Genomic DNA, 23,440 nt, shown 5'->3' with positions numbered 1-23,440 from the left:
AATCCACTAATGCCATGCCTTAATATAAAATACTGCAACATTTAAAGCAACTACTGACATTATAACTGTATAAAATTCATTTGTTATTGTGTTCAATAGTGGCAGTCCTCTCGGTAATGTACAGATAAATTAAAACACTATTTTAAAGATGTAAAACAATATAGAAGACAATATAGAATCAGGACTACAATCAAGAAGCATCAATAACAACGACAATAAATACCTCATAAAACAATCGTAATAAAAGCAGTAAAATAGCAAAGTTCTTAAAGCATTCACCAGGGGAAAAACAAAAGATCTTCACCTGGAAATGACCATAGTGTAGGTCCCGGACAATTCTCTTTAGACCAGGGCTCCCCAACCTTGGCAACCTTAAGACTTGTGGACTTCAACTCCCAGAATTCCCCAGGCAGCCATGCTGGCTGGGGAATTCTGGAAGTTGAAGTCCACAGGTTTTAAAGTTGCCAAGGTTGGGGACCCCTGCTCTAGACAGTAAAATCCAACAAGTGCTACCAGAAAAAGCCATTTCTCTTGTAACCGCTCACCTTACCTTGAGTGTTAACACGGAGTCCTTAATATCTGGATAGGTTAATAAAGAAGGAGATGCCCTTTCAAGTATCCTGGCTGAAGCTATTTAGAACTGCGTATTAAAACCAGTACTTTGAATCAATCCCAAGAACAAACAAGCACATTATTGCTTAAAGTGACTGGATTAGCCACTTGTACTTAGCATTGTAGCTATTGAATTAAATGAAGATTCTACACTATTTGGGGAAAATACATTCATATATAAAACATGGTATTAGTCCAAAAGAAAAAAAAAGGAGTTACCAAAGTATAAATGATTGTTGCAAGTCAGTTGCAAATCAGATAATCAATTCAATTAGTTACCTTTGAGCTGGTAATTAACTATTTGACCAGGTACCTTTGTCAAAAAACAAAACAAAACAAAGGATGCTAGCAAATGGACTGTAGCTATTTTCATATTTCAGATTAAGTCTGTTTCTTTAGAAGTAGTCTAACCACACCCTCTTTAAGAGACTGGCATCATATTCACATTCCAAAAGGAGTTCACAGTTAATCCTACACACTGGGAAAATATAAACTACATATAAGATAGCATACAATACATACGTTTTAACTTTTATCAGGGCCAGATGGAGAGACTATAATATATTAATCACAAATAACAAAAAAATGTAATACCTTACCTAAAAAGTGATTCTTTTGTTTTCTTTTCATTTAACACCATAATGCTAGGCTTCTTAAAATAAGACATTCCAAAGTCTGCATCATCAAAATCATCCCAACCATCCACTGTCTTTAACATAGTTTGACCCCACCGGCGTCGATTGTTTTTCATACCCATTGTACCGTTTGAGGGTCCTATGGCTATGTGTTTCTGTTTTGATTACAAAAAAATTAGAAGTTACTTCCAATATATTTTAGAATGTTACATTCAGGGCTTTTTTTGTCATAGAACGCTCAGAACGGAGTTACGGCACCTTTTTTGGATGGAACCTTGTAGGGTAGGCAAAGCCGGTTGTATGACATGTGTGAGTTCCAGCACCTTTTTTATTTTATTTTTTTTACAAAAAAAGCACTGGTTACATTACTATATTGAACTGGAAAAACTGCAATATGGGGGAGGGAGGGGGGTTGAAGGACCTCTGAATACAGAAATGAAGTAAATCTTGCCTTCTTCTCACAGTAAAAAAGTATAAAATACAATATTCTACAAACATTGTAAGGGAGAGTTATAATGATCCACTATAATCATACATTCTTCTGAAAGAAAAGAAATGCCAGGAGCATTGCTGCTGCCCAATTAACCTAGGGTTGGATATGGAAATGGAATGGATAGAAAAAAGAGCAGAGCCACAAAAAGAGGATTAACAATAGAAAAAAAGTATGTAACGGAGATAAAGAGATATAGTTAGAGGGGGGAAAAATAGGGGGAAAACCTGTGGTATGCAGAAACAGCACAAATTACAGATGGAGAAGAATTTTTTTTTAAAAAATGGAAAAAACTAAGGAAATTTTGTAATAGTTCATGCAGGGGAATGTTAAGAGTGCAGAAAAACTGATGTATGAAGACAGGGTTAAAAAAAAAAGATAGGAAATAGTAACCCAAGATGTACTTGTACATTAACATGTGATGAAATGCTTTTGAATTCACAAGAATATATTGTAAAACTACCTCTCAGAGTGGTTTGAACTGAGCACTTCTGGAGCAATTATAGACTTGTTCATAAGTCGTTTCTGAGTGCAACTTACTGATGTTGAGTTTTTACTGATGGCTGGAAGGAACGACTGAGGCTGTTGCTGTACTGATGGTTGCTGACTCACTGCATTCTGAGGCAGCTGGATTGACTGGAGGGGATGTTGGTTATTCTTGGGTAGACACTGTAGCTTATCTGATACATTTAGTGAAGTCTGAGATTCTGGCACAGATACAACTTCTAATTTTGATATATGTTCAAGTTTGGGCAGAGATGGTTTCCGTTCTGTTATCTTGGAATATGGCTGTTTCTGATTCATGCATTGTGGAGGTGGTCCTAAAACCTGACCCACTTGAAAGTAAGGAAACTTCAGTGCCTAAGGAAAAAGACAACACTAATAAGTATAAGGTAGCTAAAGGTCTGTAACTAAAGGTCTTGCCAAATAGAGTGTAGAAAAAAAAAAGTATATGAAAGGTCATACAAAATGAAACAAACCAGAGTTTGTTTCATGGAAAACAAGACTACTGCAGTTTAGTGACTAAGAATGTAAGCTTGGATGTTCAAATCTCCCATTAACCATAAACTATAAACCACTTAAACGTCATGCCTAAGTAATTACGGTAGTAATTTTCCAAAAACATTCTAATAATTTCTGTGTAAACCATTACTTTACCTATGGTCTTCCCATTTCTACTTCAATATACCTTGTCAAATATAATTATTTTCTAATTCATCATTCCTGCCCCAATCTGGCATAAGTGTAAGTTTGCCTGCTGATCATCAGTATCATCATCATCGTCATCATGAGTGAGCCTTTAAAGTTCAGTGTGTGGAAATGCATTTATGCATCTAAAGCACGGGTGTTAAACTCTCCGCGTCATGTGACGTGTCATGATGTATCGTGACTTTTTTCGCATTGCCGGAGCTGGGGTGGGCGCGGCCTCCATATGATGCAACTGGCCCACGGGTCGGCATTTTGACACCCCTGATCTAAAGGGTATGTAATTAATAATATTGTTTTAAATCTATTTTTGTTCACCTTTCTCAAATGCTCAGTCTACAGTAGCCAGTAACTATGCAGTAGGCAATTTTTTCTCTTTATCTAAAGCTTTGAGAAACAAATTGAAGTTGTTGTTGAAGATCAACAAGGAAAGACATACACATAACTTTTGAGAAGTTATCAATTCATAAAGTCATTTCAAGCACATTTCCCGATTTCCCTAAAGCAGGGTAGAAAACATGTAGCCTTCTAGATTTTGTTGGATTCCAGCTACAGTCACAAACATAAACTCTTGTTTCTCAACGGAGTACATCTTCCATGTTGTTATATTTAATAAAACCTCAAATACGTAGCAATACCTTTTATAGTTAATCTTATGAAATGATAGGTTTTCCTTCCTTTTGATACTTGGTTAAAGAAAATTTCAAAATTATTCTGTATATTGTGTAAATGTTTCTAACAAAACCATTTCTGATTTCGATGAAGTGCTTGTAAATGAGTGTGAGATTTATTTATTTTTTGCAATAGCTTATACTCACTGGATAAGCAAAATTGCCATATTGCTAATACCATAGGCCTGCATACCTGACTTGCTGTAGGTCGTTTCTTTGGGTCCCAATTCAACATTGTATTCATGAGAAACAATGCCTCACTGCTGGCATTTGGAATGAGCGTCTTTAGATTTATTGAAACACACTGAGGGAATCGAAAATTCATTCCAGCAGCAAGCTGGTATCCTTCTGGCCAATCACTCTGTAAAGTAGAATAACAAGAGTAGTCTTTAAAACAAAAATAAGTCATTTTAATTATTAATTGTTGAGTGCCTGCAATTATTATTTTTGGTTAATTTGTTTAACCAAAAACCAAACTTGTTCACAGGTGGTCCTCAAGTACTAACCTCAATTGTGACTGGGAACTCCATCTCTTAAGTGACATAATCACAAAATGTAATGGTATGTGAGAATGACTTTGAGAGATGAGGGGAAAATATGTTGCCTTGGAAACTATCAGACAAAACACGGGGAAGCCCCAGTGTCTTAGCAGTTAGAGGAAGAAACTTAGGAAGGATCCACCCTCATTGATCTGGTGATTAAAAGTGATGGCAGGAGATCTGTACCTTCAGACTTAAAAAAAAATCTATTAATGTAGCCTAACAATAAAGTAGAATTAGTTCACCTAGTTGTGTTTCCTTTCTGGTTTACTTGAAAGGGCTGACATCAATTTTACAAGTCTCAAGGTACACATTTCCCGTGACTTGTGACTTCCTGCTGACTTCCCCATTGACTTTGCTTGTTGGAAACTGGCTGTGGAGGTCACAAATGGTAATCACAAGATTGCGGAATACTGTAACCCTCATATATGCCAAGAGCAACCACTTAACTGCAGAAACACTATGATACCCTCAACTTCAAAGACCGGTTGTAAATCTTTTCCAGTGATGTCATTCACACTGAATAGTCTCTGAACATACAATCGGTAAGGATAACCTGTGTTATGTACTGGGAAGTTAATTATAAAGAGTGATGATGTCAATCCCCACAATGGAAGAATGGGTGGACAAGTAACTAAGCTAGCAGAGATGACCAAATTGATTTAGAGAAAAGAATATATCCAGTTTTGTTTTTCTCTGAAATTTCTTCTGAACTTGACTTGGAGTGGCTTGCTGGATGCAGGGTGCTCAAGGGTGTGCGATTGGCGGAAGGGCATGGCATGTGCTCAGAGGGGCTGGTTGCTGTGAGAGAGGGTATGCAAGTGGCGGGGAAGGTATGGCATGAGCAAAGTGGGGCTCCGGTTGTGCATGGAGGTGGAAGACTTACCTGAGCAACTTACAATTTTCCCTGTTGGTTTCCCCATTGACTTTGCTCGTGGGAACCCAGCAGGGAATGTTGCAAATTGCAAACACAAGATCATGGGGTGCTGCAACTACTATAAGTAAAAGCCAGGCCCTCAAGTGTTCAGATCATGATCACATGACCAGGGGGTGCTGGGACAGCCAGAACTTTGATGATCAGTCTTAGCCACCACTCATTCAGCACCATCATAACTTCAAATGGTTCGTGAATGAGCGGTCGTTAACCATGAGCTACCTGTCGTTTTAATTTTATTCCCACCAGTTGTAGTAATATACATTTTCAAAATACTTTACCTTCTTTGGTGTTCCTAACACCTGGCAAATTTTGAAAATTTCATCAACTTCACTTGTTCCTGGAAAAAGTGGTCTTAGTGTATATAGTTCAGCCATTATGCTACCAACAGCCCAAATGTCAATCGGAGAACTATAAATAGAAGATCTCAATAAAACTTCAGGTGCCCGATACCTGAAAAGGGTGAAGAGAGATAATTGATAACTTGTCAAGAGACTTATAAAATAAGTGAAATCCACCATTAAAACTCACACTTACCATCTGGTGGAAACATAATCCGTGTATGGAGGTTGAGATCTTAGTTCTCTAGCCAATCCAAAATCAGCAATTTTAACAAGTTCTGGACCCATACAAAGAAGGTTTTCAGGTTTCATATCTCGATGAAAAAATCCTGTAAACATGAATGTAGAATAAATACACATAACAATGGTGTAGATTTCGAATTCTACTAATAATAGGATTCTTTATTTTGAACTACTTGGATTGCCATAAAAATCTGCTTTTAAATTTTGTTTTCAAACAAAATACAGGCTTATATACAGGCTTCAAAAATTTATTGATCAAGTATAACTGGGAGCTAACCTATTTCAGAGATCTGTTACTAACTGAATCAAACTACGTTTAAGTCACTGGGTCAACTACATTTGATTCAGTGATCAAAACTTTAAAAGAGATGTTTTTTTGAGAAATAGAATGAAATTAAGAATAGTATATGTTTAATGAACAAAAACAAATAACTAGGTCAGATTTTTTCATGATTAAAATAAACTTAGCTTAAGCATCATTCACCCTACATTTAACGTAAACGTCTTCATACCGTTTTGAATTAATACAGCCAAAACTGTTTCTTTTAAAAGTATATCATTCATAGTAATAATAATCTTTGAAATTTGTTCTCCCCCTTACAGAATCAATTAAATCTTGCAATAATATCACAACTGGTATTAGAAATCAGGAATCTGATTCTCTGAAATAGATAACAGCAAAGACCAAGGTAGGAGTAGGCATAGATTTGATGACAAAAGGATCATAAAATATTACAATATAAAGAATAAAACTGAGAGAGAGAGAGAAAATGTCAGATAACTAACATTTTAAGATGTAACAAATTAAACATTTCTGTTTCTCATAATAACTATAGACTATTCCAAATTCATATACTCCACTACTAAAGGAGTGTCTTCTATAGATTTCTATAATACTGCACCTAGCCCTACAATTTCTGTTGGTGCAGAACACTGTAAAATGTACTGCCTGCATTCTAATAACAAATGGATAGGAAAATTTGTACCCTCCAATAAAAATTAGGCAGCCAAACATGATATATACAAAGGCACAGAACTACTTTATTCAACTTAATACCATCTCTTAGAGCAGGGGTAGGCAACCTTGGCTCTTTTATGACTCGTGGACTTCAACTCCCAGAATTCCTGAGCCAGCGTGGCTCAGCTTGGAAACCTCTCCCTTTCCCCTCAACATGGCTGGCTCAGGAATTCTGGGAGTTGAAGTCATAAAAGAGCCAAGGTTGCCTACCCCTGTCTTAGAGACTACACACTATGAAATATGACAGCCCATTACAGTAATCACAAATATGAACAAAGTGAATTAGGATTTAGTGTGGTTTTGGAATAAGTGCTGGTCATCAAAAACCTGATGAACTGACAAAAAAGTGTCCCCTACAAGATATCAAAAGATTAAACCTAATCCATACTTCCCTTTGGAGTAGCTTTTTGTGCCCAAATATAGCATTGCTCTGGATGGAACCCTATGTCAAGAAACTGTAACATTGACTACCAACAATCAACTAATGTAGTTACTGGGATTTTGCTTCTGAAACATTTGATTCTCAAAATAATCTGATTTTTCTCTAAAATAATTAGCAATTATTTTAAACACTTTATCACTGAAATATTGGTACCATACATCACATGTCTATTATATCTCCTGTTTGATAAGGCATACATTAGCATACTGTAATACTACACAGTAGCAGCAATACACTGTACTCACCATGTTTATGGATAAAAGCTAACCCTTGTAATATTTGATACAAAATGTTCCTGATGACAGACTCGGGAAACAGTTTATTTCTGTAATGCAACAAATTAACAAGGTGAAGAAAAACAGGATTTTTTTCAGATAAAAACAAATATGCTTTACTATTTATTTATGCAATGCCTTAACCACTTTTTAAAAATAAAAATCATTGTAACAGATAAGTGACCTTAAAGAATTCAATTTTCAACAAAAACAGATCTTCTATTAATAAAAAATACTAAGAACCAGGAAAAGTTCTCAGTTGGAAAAAGGAGAAAAGTGCATTATTTCCTCTTTCAAAATCCTACATAGCCTGTCATAACTTTGGTACACTAGAAAAATGTTTCAGTCTTTGGATCTTATTATTCTTATGGCTTATGATGAAGTAGCAATCAAGTGTGTGGCTTATTTGGGGGAGAAATAATAAAGAGGTTTAGGGGTAAAAATTCTTTATTTTAGAAAAAAAAGATGCCATTTGAAATGCAATCTTTTGCTACCAAATACCAATATTATAATCTGAGAGTAGCATAAGTGCCAGGGGTTTTCCATTCCTGGCTTACTGTATAATATGAATTCATTATGGTTTTTCACCATTATGTCTAACATGGAGAGCCAGTTTGATATAATAGTTAAGGTGCTGTTCTAGAAACCAGGAAAGTAATCCTGCCTTAAGAATGAAAAACTGGTTGGATAACTTTGAGCCAGTCACTATTTCTCAGGACAATTCACTCATCGGGTTGTTGTTGTGATTCAAATAGGAAAGAAAGGAATATTTCTTTCCATGTTTGCTATCTTATTAATAAAAAAAATGCAGGTGGGATTTTTAAACAATCTAATAAACATGAAAAGTTATATTTCATTAAACTATCAGTGTGGTTTGTGATGCACAGAGAATTATTAAAGAATGTGAAAACAGCAAATTGGTTCTAAACATACCTGTCTTTCATTAGCTGATACAGATTTTCCTTCATATATTCAAAAACAAAATACAGATGGTCATTTTCTCGAATGACTTCTTTCAGCTTTATTACATTGGCATGATTAAGTTTTTTCAGAGACTACAAGAAAACAAACAGTTTTCATGGGAGAGGTTAGTTCAAACTTGAATAGAAGTATTTACCAATTATAAAGGCGTACAGATTTCATTTCCATTATGACTTAGGATGCAAACTAAACCTAATGTGTAGATCTTTAAAATTTACCAAGTATATTGCCATAAAATCTATATGTGAGTTAAATTTGCCTGGGTGCCTTTTCTTCCTTGTTTATCTAGCCCAAGGGTGTCAAACTCAATTTCATTGAGAGCCGCCTCAACATTATGGGTGCCTTCTCTCCCTCAGGCGTGCCCCATAGAAGCCTCTCCTATCCTATCCCCTTCTTTTCCTCAGGCTTGCCCCACCAACATCTCTCCTCTCCTTCCTATCGCCTTCTCTCCCCCTCACTGCTCCTCGTTCCCACCAAAACCCCTCCTTTTATATCCTCTCCTCTCTCATGCGTTCACTCACTGCCTGGCTGGCCTTTTTACGCAGCATTCATCAGCTGTAGTTGCGTGTGCTGATTTTAGGGTCCCCGCAAGCCTCAGCAGTTTGACAGTTCCAGCTGACTCTTCCCCCAAAGACTGCGGGCCAGTAGCCCCAATCAGCTGGAGCCGCATGCGCAGAGGCCCAGCAACATTGCAGCTCCAGCTAACTCTCCCTCAGACCTCTCTGGTCCTGGTGCCGCTTCAGCTCACACCCCCTCACTACATAGTCAATAACCTCCTCCTCCTAGTCTGCTTGCAGGCCAGATCTAAATACATCACAGGCCCATGGGCCTTGAGTTTAACATGTCTGATCTAGTCTATACAATCCAGATGAAATTATTGCTCACAAAAAGCTCCACTAGAGAAGGCTGAAAAGGGGAGAGGAGATTGCATTTTAGCCTAGACAAATCCAATTGCATAAACTATTCTCGTATAAAGCAAACCAAACAGAACAGAAGCACAAATTATTAGCCTTTAGTCAGCAAATAGCTTTCTTCAAGGGTACTTTAAGAAGCCTTCAATCTATAAATGACTTTTACCAATACCAGTTAGCCAAGATCTTAACAATTCATTTTTTTCCTTTCTAGATATTGATTATAGAAAAGAATTAGAATAGCAAATCTGGAGTATTTACACTGAATGTAATTTATCAGGTCTACCTATATTATTAAAATTATCATACTGCTCTAATTACCTTAACTTCCCTCAGATTCATACATTCTTCCCAAGTATAGAACTTCCTTTTCATTCTGAAATAAAAGTTAAAAGAAATCTTTAAAATAAGAGAATCGTACCCTCCCAAAAAATATTTTGTAAAACCGTTAAAATATACTGAGTTTCAAAATATTATTACACAGGCTTTTACTTTAAGGAAAGACTAGCAGGAGAAATACCCCTGTTTTGAGAAGTTATTTCTTTTAAAAATCCAGAATTGAATTAAAAGATTTACTTGGGACCATTTTGACAGTTACTGTTTGTAATATTCAAAATTCCTCCTAATTCACCAACATGGTCCCAAATTTGTATAGCATCTAAATAAATTCAAAAGCTAGTGCAGATTTATTATCTTCTATCAGTTTCACAAGGAGGAAATTCAATTTTTTCAAATGGGGGAAGGACAGAATAACCAAAACTGCTTCTCTCTTATTTTCATCCTGCTAGCCAAAACCAAGTAGAACAATAACCTGAAATTTTCAATGTCAAAATGCTTTAAGATAATAGGTTGAAGGTAAAGTGTCCTTTGAGTTAAGTTCAACTTTTGTTGACCTTATGAAGAAATGCTACCGTAAAGTAACAAGGTTAGTCTGCCTAAGCAGCATGTGTAAGAAAGTGTAAATACAGCAAAGAAAGGCATATGCAGCAAAGTGGAAAAAAAGTTATGACAGCACAATCATATAATTTGATCTCACAGAGATCTCAGAAGCTGACATGTATAGGACTCCGCTGTTAAGCATTAAACGAAGATGAGGATATGATGGCACATACCTTTTGATGGCCACAAGCTCCCCTGATTCAATGCTCTTCCCCATCAGAACACTGCCATAGGTTCCATCCCCAAGTTGCTTCAGAGTTGTATAACGGTTCATTTTGTAAAGTAAGGTAGCCAAATGTTCAAAAATCTTGAGTGATTCTTTTTCAGAATGGTGCTGTTATATGAGTAGGTAACCTGTCATAGTACTTGCTTAAGTCATCAGTCTTCTTTCAATATTATAACCACTCTATCCAGAAATAATATAGTAGCAAATGGAGAAAAGCTGCCATCCTTACATGGATCCTTGATAACAAAACATATTATATAGGAAATGTTAAACACAAGGGATTGCACTGGTATAATATACAATACTAAATTAATATTCTTAATATAAAATTATGCATTCAATGACGATTGGACCCAAAACAAAACTTTCTGGCAAGTTACCGCAGTTCGACTTACAACAGCTCATTTAGTGACCGTTCAAAGTTACAGCACTGAAAAAAGTGACTTATGAACATTTTTTACAGTTACAACCTTTGTAGCATCTCCATGATTATGTGATCAAAATTCGGATGTTGGGCACTGGTTCTTTCTTATGACCATTGCTGTGTCCCAGGGTCATGTGGCCACCTTTTGCAACTTTTTGACTAGCAAAGTCAATGGGGGAGTCAGATTCACCTAACAACCAGGTTACTAACTTATTAACTGTGGTGATTCACTTAAGAACTGTAGCAAGAAAAGCCATACAATGGGGCATCTCATTTAACAACCGAAATGTTTGGCTCAGTTGTGATTGTAAGTCGAGGACTACCAGAATCCTTTTTTACCTCTATAGTTGCACAGGACTCTATCTGTATTCTGAATCTATTAATATTGATTAAGGCACCAGGCTAGAAATTGTAGGACTGTGAGTTCTAGTCCTGCCTTAGCCATGAAAATCAGCTGGCTGACCTTGGACCAGTCACTTTCTCTCAGCCCGATCCACCTCACAGGGTTGTTGTTGTGGGCAAAATAGGAAGGAGGTGTGTTGGATATGCCTGCCACTTTGACTTATTTGTAATAATAATAAAGACAGGATATAAATAGATAAGTAAATAAATATATTAAAAAAGCAAGCAAGCAAGCACACTATACTTTGTGTATGGAATATATCCAACGTAATTATTATACACGTTAGAATTATACATTTACCCATGTCTGGGAGAAAAGGCTAGGCAACATACGCTTTTTATCATTTGATTTGTTTTAAAGAGGGAGAAATGCAATGAAGAGGTTTAGTCATATTTCTTTCACTTATTTTATTCATACTCATATTTTTACGTAAAGTCTTTTTTTTTTTAACATATCACACCTCTTGTGTAGTATTATTATCTTGCAGATTCAGATTTCCTGGCTGGTTGTATTTAAAAATATGGGAACAAATACTTCTACTTCCTTTATTTTTATTCTTGAATTTAATGAAGAAAATAAAGAAAACAAAGAAATCCATCAATGGGCTGAATTATGAAACATATATTTTTGGAATACTCTTACACGTTTTATATATTATAGTGATAAAATGAAATACTGACACTGCCATTAATCTATACCTGAAATTCACAAAGGAAGCTTATATGCTGTAAGAATTAACTGGGTACATAAGGTGCAAGAGAAAGTGAAACAAATATTGGAATATATAGAGGGTTCTCTTAGAGGTTAGAACTGGAAATTTAATTTAAATTTATTTTAAAAAATTGATGCATTTCACTGCAGATGAAATGACATAACAGAGGAAGTATAGAAGAGGGTATACAGCCTGAAAAAGGGAGCAAGGGGCAAAACATAACTGTCCATTTATTATTTAATTCTATACCTGATTCTCAATACTTTCATACTCTTAAATACTCTATAAGTATTTATTATTATTCCATCAGGTAACTTCCGTACAGGCCTACAGAGTATTTTATACAATCTCATCTGACTCAGATGCAGAACTGGCATATTCCCAAGGAAGAAAGAGGAAAGATTCTACTGTAAACAACAGATTGTTCCTTATTGATGAGAACATGCTACTAATAATCTACTCAAGCAGCATTAAGAAAGGATTACAGGAGAGGACAGACAGAGGACATATTAACACAACTCAGCAATTCTTAGCAGGAGAAAAAATCAGGGGGGAAAAAATGCACAACATATTATTGTCAAAGATGGAGAAAGCTGAACTATATTTCCCAATCTGGATTTTATCACTATGTGAGAAATTATGTGTTTGCTGAGCACAGGTTCCACTAAAACAGATTATTTATAGATTCTGGTTTTCTGTTGGTACAATGCAAACACTGATTAATATCATTCTACTGGTATGTCAATACGTAATGGCATGTTTTTAAAAATTGGGCTGAATGACTGTTTCTATGCATAAAATACGTTTCCATATTTCTGACTTTGGTGTGGCTTTTTAATATTAAAATAATAATAAAAACAGCATGTTAACAAGTACAGTTATCGTAGTCTATGGAGATCATGCTTATAAAGATGCTTTAAGATATATAAAGCATTTCACATAAATCTCATGCTGGACTCCTAATACTAAATCCTATAAATAACTGGACCAGCAAATCACTGGATTGTGCTATTAACTCTTAATTATTCTAGGTTAATACTTGATGGGCCTTATTCATAGAAACTTTATTTTTAAAGGCTATATTCTATGGATGCTCAACTTTACTTTTCATTTTTATGTTTTCTCATTGAAACAGTAAAACAAAATAACTTTTAACTAACAAAATAAGTTTTAATTCTCACAAACAGAAATCAAAGGCAGACTTCATATATATTATGCAAGTAAAAGCCCAGTTATTCTCATATTGCAAAAACATTTGCTTCTGACTTCAAGAACATTCGTAACAACAGCTATACAATATTCATTATTGTTATATTTAGTTTTTAATCTGGAAATAACTTTAAATCTTTTTTCAAATGCTAGGACTGATGGAAAGTGGCCACAAATGTAAATTCATAAAATGTACTTTTTTAAAATAAAAGAGACCAGAAAATCTGTTTCTTCATATACAAGTATATAATAAAATGCCTTGAAAAGGCAGAGTTAGATGCTACCCCCTCAAAACTCTGCTATTAACAATTGTAAATTGAAGGTATTTTAATTATGAAAAAAAAAGAAATGTATCTGAAATCAGCAGGGTTTCCTTCAGTCTTCTTCCTTGTTTACTTTTACAGGATAAATTGTTGTTGTTGTTGCTAAACACTGACAAGGTGTTACCAAGGTAGTAAAACAGATATTGCACATTCACGCAGTCCTATTGAAAACTAAAGCCTTCTTTAGACTTGACATGAATTAAACTTTATTTTCTTTGTGTCTGTACATCTGTCATCATTTCTATATTTTCTGAAAATTTGTTCAACTCACTGCAAAATTAAGTTTTTAAGAGCATTCCACCATTTATTGCACAATATTTTCTTCACTTCCTTAAAAATATTTTACTAATTTAATGGAAGATACTTCTAACACTTCAATCCTCTGAAGAATTGGGTATACCCATCGAATACTATGTAGAGTAGTTATGTCTGCTTGTGCAAAATGAAGTCAAAATACTGGATGTAATCCTTTTCAGTAATAAAAATACACTTTCTGTAAACCCAAAAGCTTTGTGCTACTGAACAAAATTCAGTAACTGAATCACCAGATTACTTCGTTAAACTTCTCACCAAATTAGAGGAAGAAATATTTAACTTCACAGTAATAAATCTGAACCGTAGAATGTTTAAATATATTATTTTGTTACATACAAAAGATTAGCGCCATGTAACTAACTGTGCTTCATTCTGATCAAATTATATAAATGTACAAAGGAAAGAAATATCTCCCCTACTGTAGAATCATTGCTTCATCTATGCACACTAATGCTAAGATTAAAATTCTCCAACTCCACACTTCATAGTATGATTACAAATAATTATTTTGCAACAATGTTAATAGTTCAAATGTACTAATTAGACCCACGTAGTTCATCTATGAAAATGTTTTCGTTGTAAAAAGCAAAGGGAAAATGTAGGCTATTTCATACAGAGTCATCACACCTATTTTATACTTACAAAATAAAAACTACCAGTGCAGATGATTCTAAAGGACTAGAAACCTCTCTTACAAGAGAACAATCATGTTGTCAGCAGAAGCGTGCCATTAGCTTATCAACTAAACCCCCATATTCCAATTGTTACTCCAAGCCTGGACAGTTGTTGGGTAACTTTGTCATTATCATATTTTCCTAGTTCAAGAGATTGTTGAGAAAATAAAATATGTAAAAAACTAAAATGTTGAGTCTTTGAAGTATAATCAGTAACGAATAAATAAATAAAATTGGAACGTTACTGCACATATTTAACTGTTGCCCATTGAAATTGAAGTTTTAGAAGATTTAACTTTTGGCCACTCAGCCCAAACAATTCCATATCCACCTTATGCCTAGGCTTCGTAGGACTTATTCTCAACTTAATAATGGGTTGAGTGGCAATATTGAAAATAAATGTCCGAGTCTTTCTTTTGAACAGGAGTGCGCAAAATCAAATCATAATGCAACAGTACCTAGGGGGGGGGGGGGGAAGTCCGGGAAAAAAATTCGACCTATAAGTTTGTTCTTGTATTTAGTTTCTACAGATGCTTTGGAACTTCAGTTCCCATCAGCCCCAGCCCATGCAGCCAATATGGAAAACTGAAGTCCAAAACAGCTGAAGGGACCCACAAGTCCGGTTCTGCTCCGGACGAGTTCCGCAGGAAAACCTATCCCTGTTTCTACGCGCCGTGACCGCCCAAGCCAGGGGTAGGCAACCTTGGCTCTTTTATGACTCGTGGACTTCAACTCCCAGAATTCCTGAGCCAGCATGGCTGGCTCAGGAATTCTGGGAGTTGAAGTCCACGAGTCATAAAAGAGCCAAGGTTGCCTACCCCTGGCCCAAGCCTTTCTCTTCCTCCTCCTCCTCCTCCTCCCATCATCACCCCATCTTCTCTTCGCCTAGTAGTCACTACTACTCCGTCCTCCCTCGCCGCACACTCACTGCTGAACTCTTGGCCGCCCAGGGAGGGTCCAGGGCCTCCTCCGGAGCCGCCTTTCCTTAGCTGCCTCATCCCACCTCCGAACCGTCGGCAGCGCCCTCGACACTGCCGAGGCCGGGCTTTGCACCGGCTTGTCACCTTGGCAACAGCCTTCTCAGCGAATCCCCAAGCTAACTTGCCGACGCGAGCGAGCTACGGACGGAGTGGGCGGGACTTAAGAGAAGAAGAAGAAGGCAACGCAGGCGCGGAGCGGAGGAAAAGACGTATGGAACCGAGAGGGGGCGCTCGCGCTCGCCATTGCTTCGACTTTCTGATTGGCTGGGCTCGGAGACAATTCCTGACCGGCCGCCGCCGGGATGACGCGCTGCGCGGAACTTGATTTATTCCTCTTTTCACGCAGAGGGACCATTTGGAGCAGCATGGGGAAAGCAAATTGGAAGCCCGTAGGAACCGTTGGCTGATGGTTATCACCGATTCTTTTATTTGCTCAAATACCCTTTATCTACAACTTTCTCGAGCGTTGTTTCTCAACTTGGCAACTTCCCCAGCATGCTGGCTGCAGTCCACACAACTCAAAAGCTGCCAAGGTTAAGCCACACTGTTCCTAGATCATAAATCATAGCGGTGAATGCTCCAACACTGGAAGTTTTTAAGAAGAGACTGGACAGCCATTTGTCTGAAATGGTGTAGGGTTCCTGCTTGAGCAGGGGGTTGGACTCGATGACCTCCAAGGTCCCTTCCAACTTTATTATTATTATCATTATTATTATGGATTATCGCACAGTCAGCCAGATGTTCAGACTGGATTTGGCATTTTGTCTACCTATCGAGTCCTTACCCTGGACCTGGGATAGGCAGATGTGGATGTTTGATGGTATTACAGATATCGTTGCAGGATGGAAGCAGTTATTATTATTATTATTATTATTATTATTATTATTATTATTATTATTATTATTATTATTATTATTATTATTAAACTGAGTTAGGAACTACAGTACTGGGTGCTCATCACTGGTGGTTTTTAATAAGAGATTGGACAACTATCTGAAATAGTATAGGGTCTCCTGCTTGAGTGGGGGTTGGGCTAGAAGACCTCCAAGGTCCCTTCCGACTCTTATTCTGCTGCTATAATCACTTTTAATTTGGCATGTTGTACAAAATTACAAAAAAAGGTTGATTAAATTCACCATCGGCTATAGTTATTTATGGATAACCAAGTCATACAAGCCCAGCTAATCAGATTTATAACTTAATAATAACCAATTACAGACACTAAGCCACTTTGAGCTCTGTACTGCTTGAATAAAGGATTACCAGTAGCTTATTCTGGGAAATCAGAAGCACTCTGGACGAAGGCATTGGCAAACCATTTCTGTACTACTGTAAAAACAAAGGGGAACAAAAGCACAACTGTATGAAGTCACCAGCATCTCAGCTTGAGTCAAAAATGCATACGAAATGGCAATGTCACTCATGTCCCATGGAGCCCAGTACATTTTTGGGAGAGCCTGATCTAGCACAATCTGCTGTCAGCCTGAAACACCACTGTTATGAGAGAATCTACACAGAATACCCTAAAAGTTTTCTTGACTGCACTATTGTAAAATATCTGCAGAGTTGTTTATCTTCCTTACCACAGATTTCAACTTGTGTTGACAGATAAATTGATTCCACTGCAAGTCAACTGTGTAAAAAAACCCAGATAACAGGCTCCATTCTCTAAAGTCTAAAGGATAAACTGTTGAAAACATCACATCTTCTCAGGTTAAAGAAAGTTCAAAAGAAACTTTATGACTAATGCCATAAGTTAAATTAAGTGTGAAACATTCCTGCTATTGTTTACAGAACATGCTTCTAGATTTAAGTCCTAGCTTAATGAAGAAGGAAAAAAACAGACTAATTTGCATTCAAATAATAAAGAAGAAATACATTGCCAGTTCTAACATATCAGATAAGCTACATGTAAGTGCAACTTGTTTGCAAAAACGGTATATGCAAACTTTCTTCAGGGAATTTCAGAAGGTTCAATTCCCCATCCAGTCACCTGAATCTCATATAGACTGGGCCTTTTGTGGCAGTTCTGTAAATTCTATAAATTGGAAATTCCATGTTTGGAATTGAAAGTGATTCAAAGTGTTCCAGACTCCAAACAGAACTGTTTCATTTGGCATGCCATGTCTAAGTTCCCTTGAATTACCTCCAGTTGAAAGGATTTAATTTTGGAAAGGATTTACTTTTAGAAACCACAGGACTTGCCCCTCAATGGCATGGTTCAGAGTGGGAAATATAACAGTCTAAAAATCTTCATGTTTGTTTGATTTTGTTTGTTTGTTCAATTTCTGTAGCTGCCCATCTCTGGGCAGCTTACAATTCAGATAATATATTATGATTAAAAAATACTTTAAAACAGTCAAGATACACAAGAGCAAGATATTTGGCTTTTAGCAATGTAGCCAGGAAATGGGCTCCTTAGTACATTCAGTGCCCCAGGCTGGGAAACATAGCCCAGTTGTTAAGGCCTTATAAAACCCTAACAGAGTTGGGGCCATTCTGATCTCTGAAGAGAAGATGTTCCATAGAGCAGGGGCCTTCTGGTTCCTGCCATTCGACATTCTTTGGCTGACAGGATCTGCAGCATTCCCATTCTGCTTGACCTAGTTGGACAATTAGCAACTCTTGAAAAAAAGTGATCCCTCAGATATCCCAGTCCCAATCCATGTAGGGCTTTATAGGTGACCACCAGCACCTTGGATTGTATCTGGAAACACATCAGTAACCAGTGCGGCTCTTGCAGGATTAGTGTTGTTCTCCAAATGGTGGAGTTTGTATAGCTAATACCATTAGGATTTCCATGAGAAATTTGATTGAAGCAGCAGTGAAAAATTATACAGTACTTATATGCTGTTTATAAATTTGGAGAGAGCAGCATGTGGCTAACAACATAACTCGATATTATCTAATATCCCACTTGCCCCAAATCATGGCCAAACATAAATCTGAACAATATTTCCTTCTGCTTTTCCCCAGCCCATGAATATGAATGTTGTAAGTTGTCAGTAGCAATATTAGTGTTAAGATTAGTGTTTTCAACAGCCAACAGAATAAAACAACAACTGAAAATTGTGTAAAATCTCTTCTGATTATCAACCCATTACACTGGAGCTGTAATCAATGAGTAGGAATAGGTAGGATTAGCGATGTGTTTTATTGACTATTTCAGGGTAAATATGGATACATATCCCTCCCCTTCAATCCCTAATTACCTTTGCTTCCTTGTAGAACTGAACTTTACAGGAGTTGTGCTGGTGGTTATTTTGATTCATGGAAGAGCTATCCTTTAGCATAAGGAGTCTTTTTGCTGTTTTCTCACAGCTTACTCTAAATTCCTGTATCCATGTGACAATGTTTCACCTGAAATGGCAGAAGCAGCTGATAGCCAGTAAATGTAAATGGTAGTTAGTATGCTAGTCTGTTCAGGTAGCAGTGCTGTAAGTGTGCAAGGTAGTGGTTGAAAGACCAACACATACACACCTATACAGATACACCCCTACCCACTGCCTCCTGAACAACAGATACCCGTAGGCACACATGTACAATGCCTTCTGAACAAAGGAGCAGATTTGGAAGTCAACATTTACTGCCATTCGGAAGGAAGGGAAAGGAAAGGAAAGGAAAGGAAAGGAAAGGAAAGGAAAGAAGGAAAGATACCCTAAATAAAAATGCTTTGTGACTCAAATCCTTTCATGACTCCATTTTTGTTGTTTTGCTTTATTTGTCTTGGATTATAACAGAAGGCGGTATAGTGGAAGAAGCCTATAGATGTTGGACATAATCCTGCAGTCAGATCTACCCTTTTTTTCTGCAGGCTGCTAGCATGCTGCTGATGGAGAGTAGCAAAGCCAGAGGAATTAACTGGTTCCTTTGCTTATCCTGCACTACAGATGCTTAATCAGGACAGCATCATCCAACAGTGACTTGGATCAGATGTTAGCAAAGGCAGGATGAGCATGATGCTTTAACCAACATGCTGTGGCAATATAAAGCCATATATCAATAATGCATTGCCATAACAATGGCTCAATGGCATTATTAACCAATAGTACAGATGATCTTTCACCTAAAATAGTTTTATACTTGTTGGTTAAAGCAGGGGTCCTCACCCTTGGCAACTTTAAGACTTGTGGACTTCAATTCCCAGAATTCCTCAGCCAGCCAGCCAGTTGAAGTCCACAAGTCTTAAAGTTGCCAAGGTTGAGGACCCCAGGGTTAAAGCATTAACAATTTGGATGGTTTTAAGATGCTACAGCCTATGCTTCGTTTCCTTCTAAGTTTCCCATCTGCAGCTGGTAAGGCTGTGGATTATGAGAATTGTGGTCCAATATTTTGGTGATAATTACACCGTATTGTTTTATGGCTCTCCTAGATTTCAGAATGAGCCTACCAAGAAACATGATAGTATTCCAGTATGCTTTAGAATTGAAGACTAAAAGGGATATATATATTTGGAGTAATCTTGTACAAGTCTGCAAAACAAGCTCTGTTGAATTTAATTGGATTTATTTTCAGGTAAATGTGTAAAGATTTGTTGCCTCAGTCTAGACAAAAAAAAGGATGTTTACTTCAGCTTAATACTCATTATTAATTGGATTTTAAAGATGCCTGACCCCAAGAAGAATATGAGTGGTTTACAATATTTAAACTATAAAATATATAATTAAAAAAAAACAATTAAAGAACACAAGTACCTACAAAGACAACATGACAGCAGGGGTTCCACAACCCATGGGAAAGAAGAACAAATATTAAGCAGAAGATCTGCAGAAGGTTTAGTAGTAAGAATCAATCAATATAATGCTAATAAATGTAACTTTATGCATCCGTGTTTATTTATATGTGTTGTTCTTTACAGATGATCTGTTTGTCTCCTTTCCTCCCTATCAAGTTTCTTTTCATTTTTTTCCTATTTGGCACCAGTTCTTAAGTTTCATAGATAATAGCCAGCCTGACCTTAGAAGGAGCCTCTGGTTGTTTGTTGAAAAAGTGCAGTTTTTCTCAAAGCAATGGGATGAACAACATGTCCTGATCAGTTAGCACATCTTTCACCTTTATAGCCATAACAATAGCAGTGGACCTTGCTCTTGCTGTGAACCAGGAAACAGAATGAAAGATAATAGACAAGAGCTAAAAGATCCATGAGCAGCAACGTAATTTGTTAGAAAAGAACAAACACTCCCCCCCCCCAAAACCCTCAATATCATGACAACTCAATACACTTTTTCTGTAATTCATCTGATACTTTGACACATCCACAGGTCAGCTGCAGGCTGATTCCACTTAAATATATTGCCTTCTCTAATCCAATAATCATTTCCCTGATAACATCACTTTTTCCTTATTGGCCTTAGAATGCTGCATCGCATCTTGTCCCCAGTTCATGAGTAAAACTGTCTTGTTATTAAATGGTATCTTTTTCCCTTAAGTGACATCTTACTCCAGCTTCAGGCTATATAAAATCTGTAATGTTTTGCCTTCCATTATCTTAGGGGTAAGGTCAGTTGACTGGGGATGATCAGTAGGAAATCTTAGGAGCTCAGGCACTATTACTTATTATGTTCTGTTACATTTTCCCTTTCCTTTAGCACTTTGTTTCCTGAGTTCCTTTATTACCTGTCACCATCTTCTTTCCAGTCTTCCAACAAGTATGAATAAAGGAGAGTGCATAAATATGCAAAAAAAAAAAATGCACCATCAGTCAAGCTAACCTTGTGGCAGACTTTATTTATTTATCTGTTTATATTTCACATTTCTGAACTGCGCTTCTCCCTCAAAGTGGGACTTTGGGTGGTACAGAATAAAACATCAAAATATAAAATAGTATATAAAAATGAAATTTTAAAGTTAATAATTTGAGTTTAAAAAATTATAAAGGTTTTAAGGGGGCAAGAATAATGGGTGTCATGGTACTAACCAACCCCACGTGTGGGTGCTCCTTTTGGCTCCCCATGCAAGGCCACAGAGCAATGTTTTGACCCCTTTTCGGAAGGCCAGGAGAGTGGGGGGCCGCCTCATGTCCGGGGGAAGGTGCTTTACTCTCAGTTTCATGGGTAGAAAATTGCAGCATTGTGAATTATATAATTGATATTTACCTTCAGTCAATTACGTATTAATATTATTCTCCAGACATATAAATCTTTGCACAAAACCAGTAATGACATCTCCTCACAATAAAATATTCACCTAATAAAGCAAATTCAAATGTACTTTTTAATGTCTCTCTTTTACTTGAAAAATGGCATTTGAATTACAAAAAAATTCACACTTTATTAAGACTGCAAAATACACTTTTAAAAGTTTAATTTTGTCTTAGGATGCTGTTCGGACATCTGAGTCATTGAAGATTAATTTTCAAAGCACGATTTTATGCTGGTCATACAAACAGAAAAAATATTTTTAAAACAGGCTCACAGCATCTTTATCTAACAAGAACACAATGTTTTGCTGTACAAAAACATTCATTCTGGTGAGTTTTTGCTGTATGTTTTCATTTTCCATATATTTTAATAAAATGTGTCCAACTGTTACCCTAGTATATAGAACAATTTAAAATAAAAGTAAGAGACAGTACAAAATGTTGTTAAGATAAATTAAAATTGCATCTTTTTCAGTTTGCTTTATGTACTATATACTATATATTTTTTTTCAATTCTTCTTTTCCAGTATTTTAATTTTACAGTACCTTCATTTGTTTATACGTTCTCTGGTCATTCTTATCAGAAGACTTTGAACAGCTTATAATCTGTTTACAGTAACTATTAAAAACCAAAGAAATGTATAAGAAATATATTACTTTCACCACATTGTAATAGATGTCCATATTCAGGGATAGTTCAACATTCCAGGTCATCCTCAAATGTTCTCCAGAACAGCTAGGTCAGTGATGGTGAACCTTTTAGAGACCGAGTGCCCAAACTGTAACCCAAAACCCACTTATGCATCGTTGGGTCCCAGGTGGGTGTGGCCCATTGGCTGGGTGTGGCCAATTGGGTGGGTCTGGCCCATTAGGTGGGCATGGCTGCCATGGTAAGGGCAGACTGGGTGGGACTAAAAAGTTAAATCAATCAATTCTAACTTTGCAAGATCTTTTTTTTCCCCGTGAGAAGTTGAAATTGATTGATTGATTGAACCTTTTTTTTTTGCACATGGCAGCGGAGGCCTAAAGCGAAAAGTTTTATAAAACCCAGCTTAAGGCCTAGGACTGGGGCGACGGCACACGTGCCCACAGAGAGGGCTCTGAGTGCCGCCTCTGGCACCCGTGCCATAGATTCGCCACCACTGAGCTAGGTCTTCAAGGGTCTTTCAGTGAAAAGATAGCTTTTATACTTAAGGGAAGCTTACTCTATAGGAGGGAGACCATCACTGAGAAAACATAGGAATGGCATTACTGAAAGAGACATTTCCTCAGTCGGAAACCCTTAATGTGCCTTGTTCTCATCAGATAGGCAGATTCTACCCAGAGCATGTGGCCTCAGAGAAATCAAGGACCTAAGCTATGAAGGGACATCCAGAACCTCCAGTTATCCTTGGAAGAACTTCCAATCAATGCATCTGCTGCAATAGAGGTGTTACACCAACAAGTCTGGGTGTGCCCATAAGGGTGTGCCCATAGGGTGTGCCTATGTCTCCTTATGCTGAACCAACTACAGCTTGTGAATAGCCTCCAAGAGCAGCTCCATATATTCCAAATTGTAATAATCCAGATGCAGGATGACCAAGGCATAAGTAATTATCCACCAGATATAATTATACAAAAGCCTGGTGACCTCAGTTTCTACCTGATGTTTTAGCAGCAATCATAAATCCAGGATGTCAAATTCTGAGCCAAATGTATCTGAAAAAGAACTACACATCCAGAGCTGAAAATAGACTATCTCTGGAATTGGTCAATTTCTGAACCCACAAACACTCTGTCTGCTAGGATTAAGCTTAAG

General features: G+C 37.0%; 1 protein-coding gene across 1 annotated transcript in view; it reads right to left on the bottom strand.

Moving 5' to 3' along the window:
* MAK (male germ cell associated kinase) overlaps positions 1-15,535 on the bottom strand; it is a 31,523-nt gene extending 15,988 nt beyond the window's left edge. The window contains exons 1-10 of the mRNA XM_015810829.2: positions 15,452-15,535; positions 10,411-10,699; positions 9,620-9,674; positions 8,340-8,461; positions 7,377-7,456; positions 5,625-5,757; positions 5,369-5,540; positions 3,808-3,975; positions 2,278-2,598; positions 1,212-1,402 (exon numbers count right to left, since the gene is read on the bottom strand). Of these exons, the coding sequence (XP_015666315.1) occupies positions 1,212-1,402; positions 2,278-2,598; positions 3,808-3,975; positions 5,369-5,540; positions 5,625-5,757; positions 7,377-7,456; positions 8,340-8,461; positions 9,620-9,674; positions 10,411-10,511 (1,343 nt within the window). The 5' untranslated portion in view covers positions 10,512-10,699; positions 15,452-15,535. The remainder of the gene's footprint in view (positions 1-1,211; positions 1,403-2,277; positions 2,599-3,807; positions 3,976-5,368; positions 5,541-5,624; positions 5,758-7,376; positions 7,457-8,339; positions 8,462-9,619; positions 9,675-10,410; positions 10,700-15,451) is intronic.
* Positions 15,536-23,440: the final 7,905 nt, after the last annotated feature.

Source organism: Protobothrops mucrosquamatus, unplaced genomic scaffold (genome assembly GCF_001527695.2).
Source record: "Protobothrops mucrosquamatus isolate PMUCROS unplaced genomic scaffold, P.Mucros_1.0 scaffold23, whole genome shotgun sequence".
NCBI lineage: Eukaryota > Metazoa > Chordata > Lepidosauria > Squamata > Viperidae > Protobothrops > Protobothrops mucrosquamatus.
Note: the sequence above shows the minus strand (reverse complement) of the source record. Positions and strands in the feature narration are given on the sequence as shown.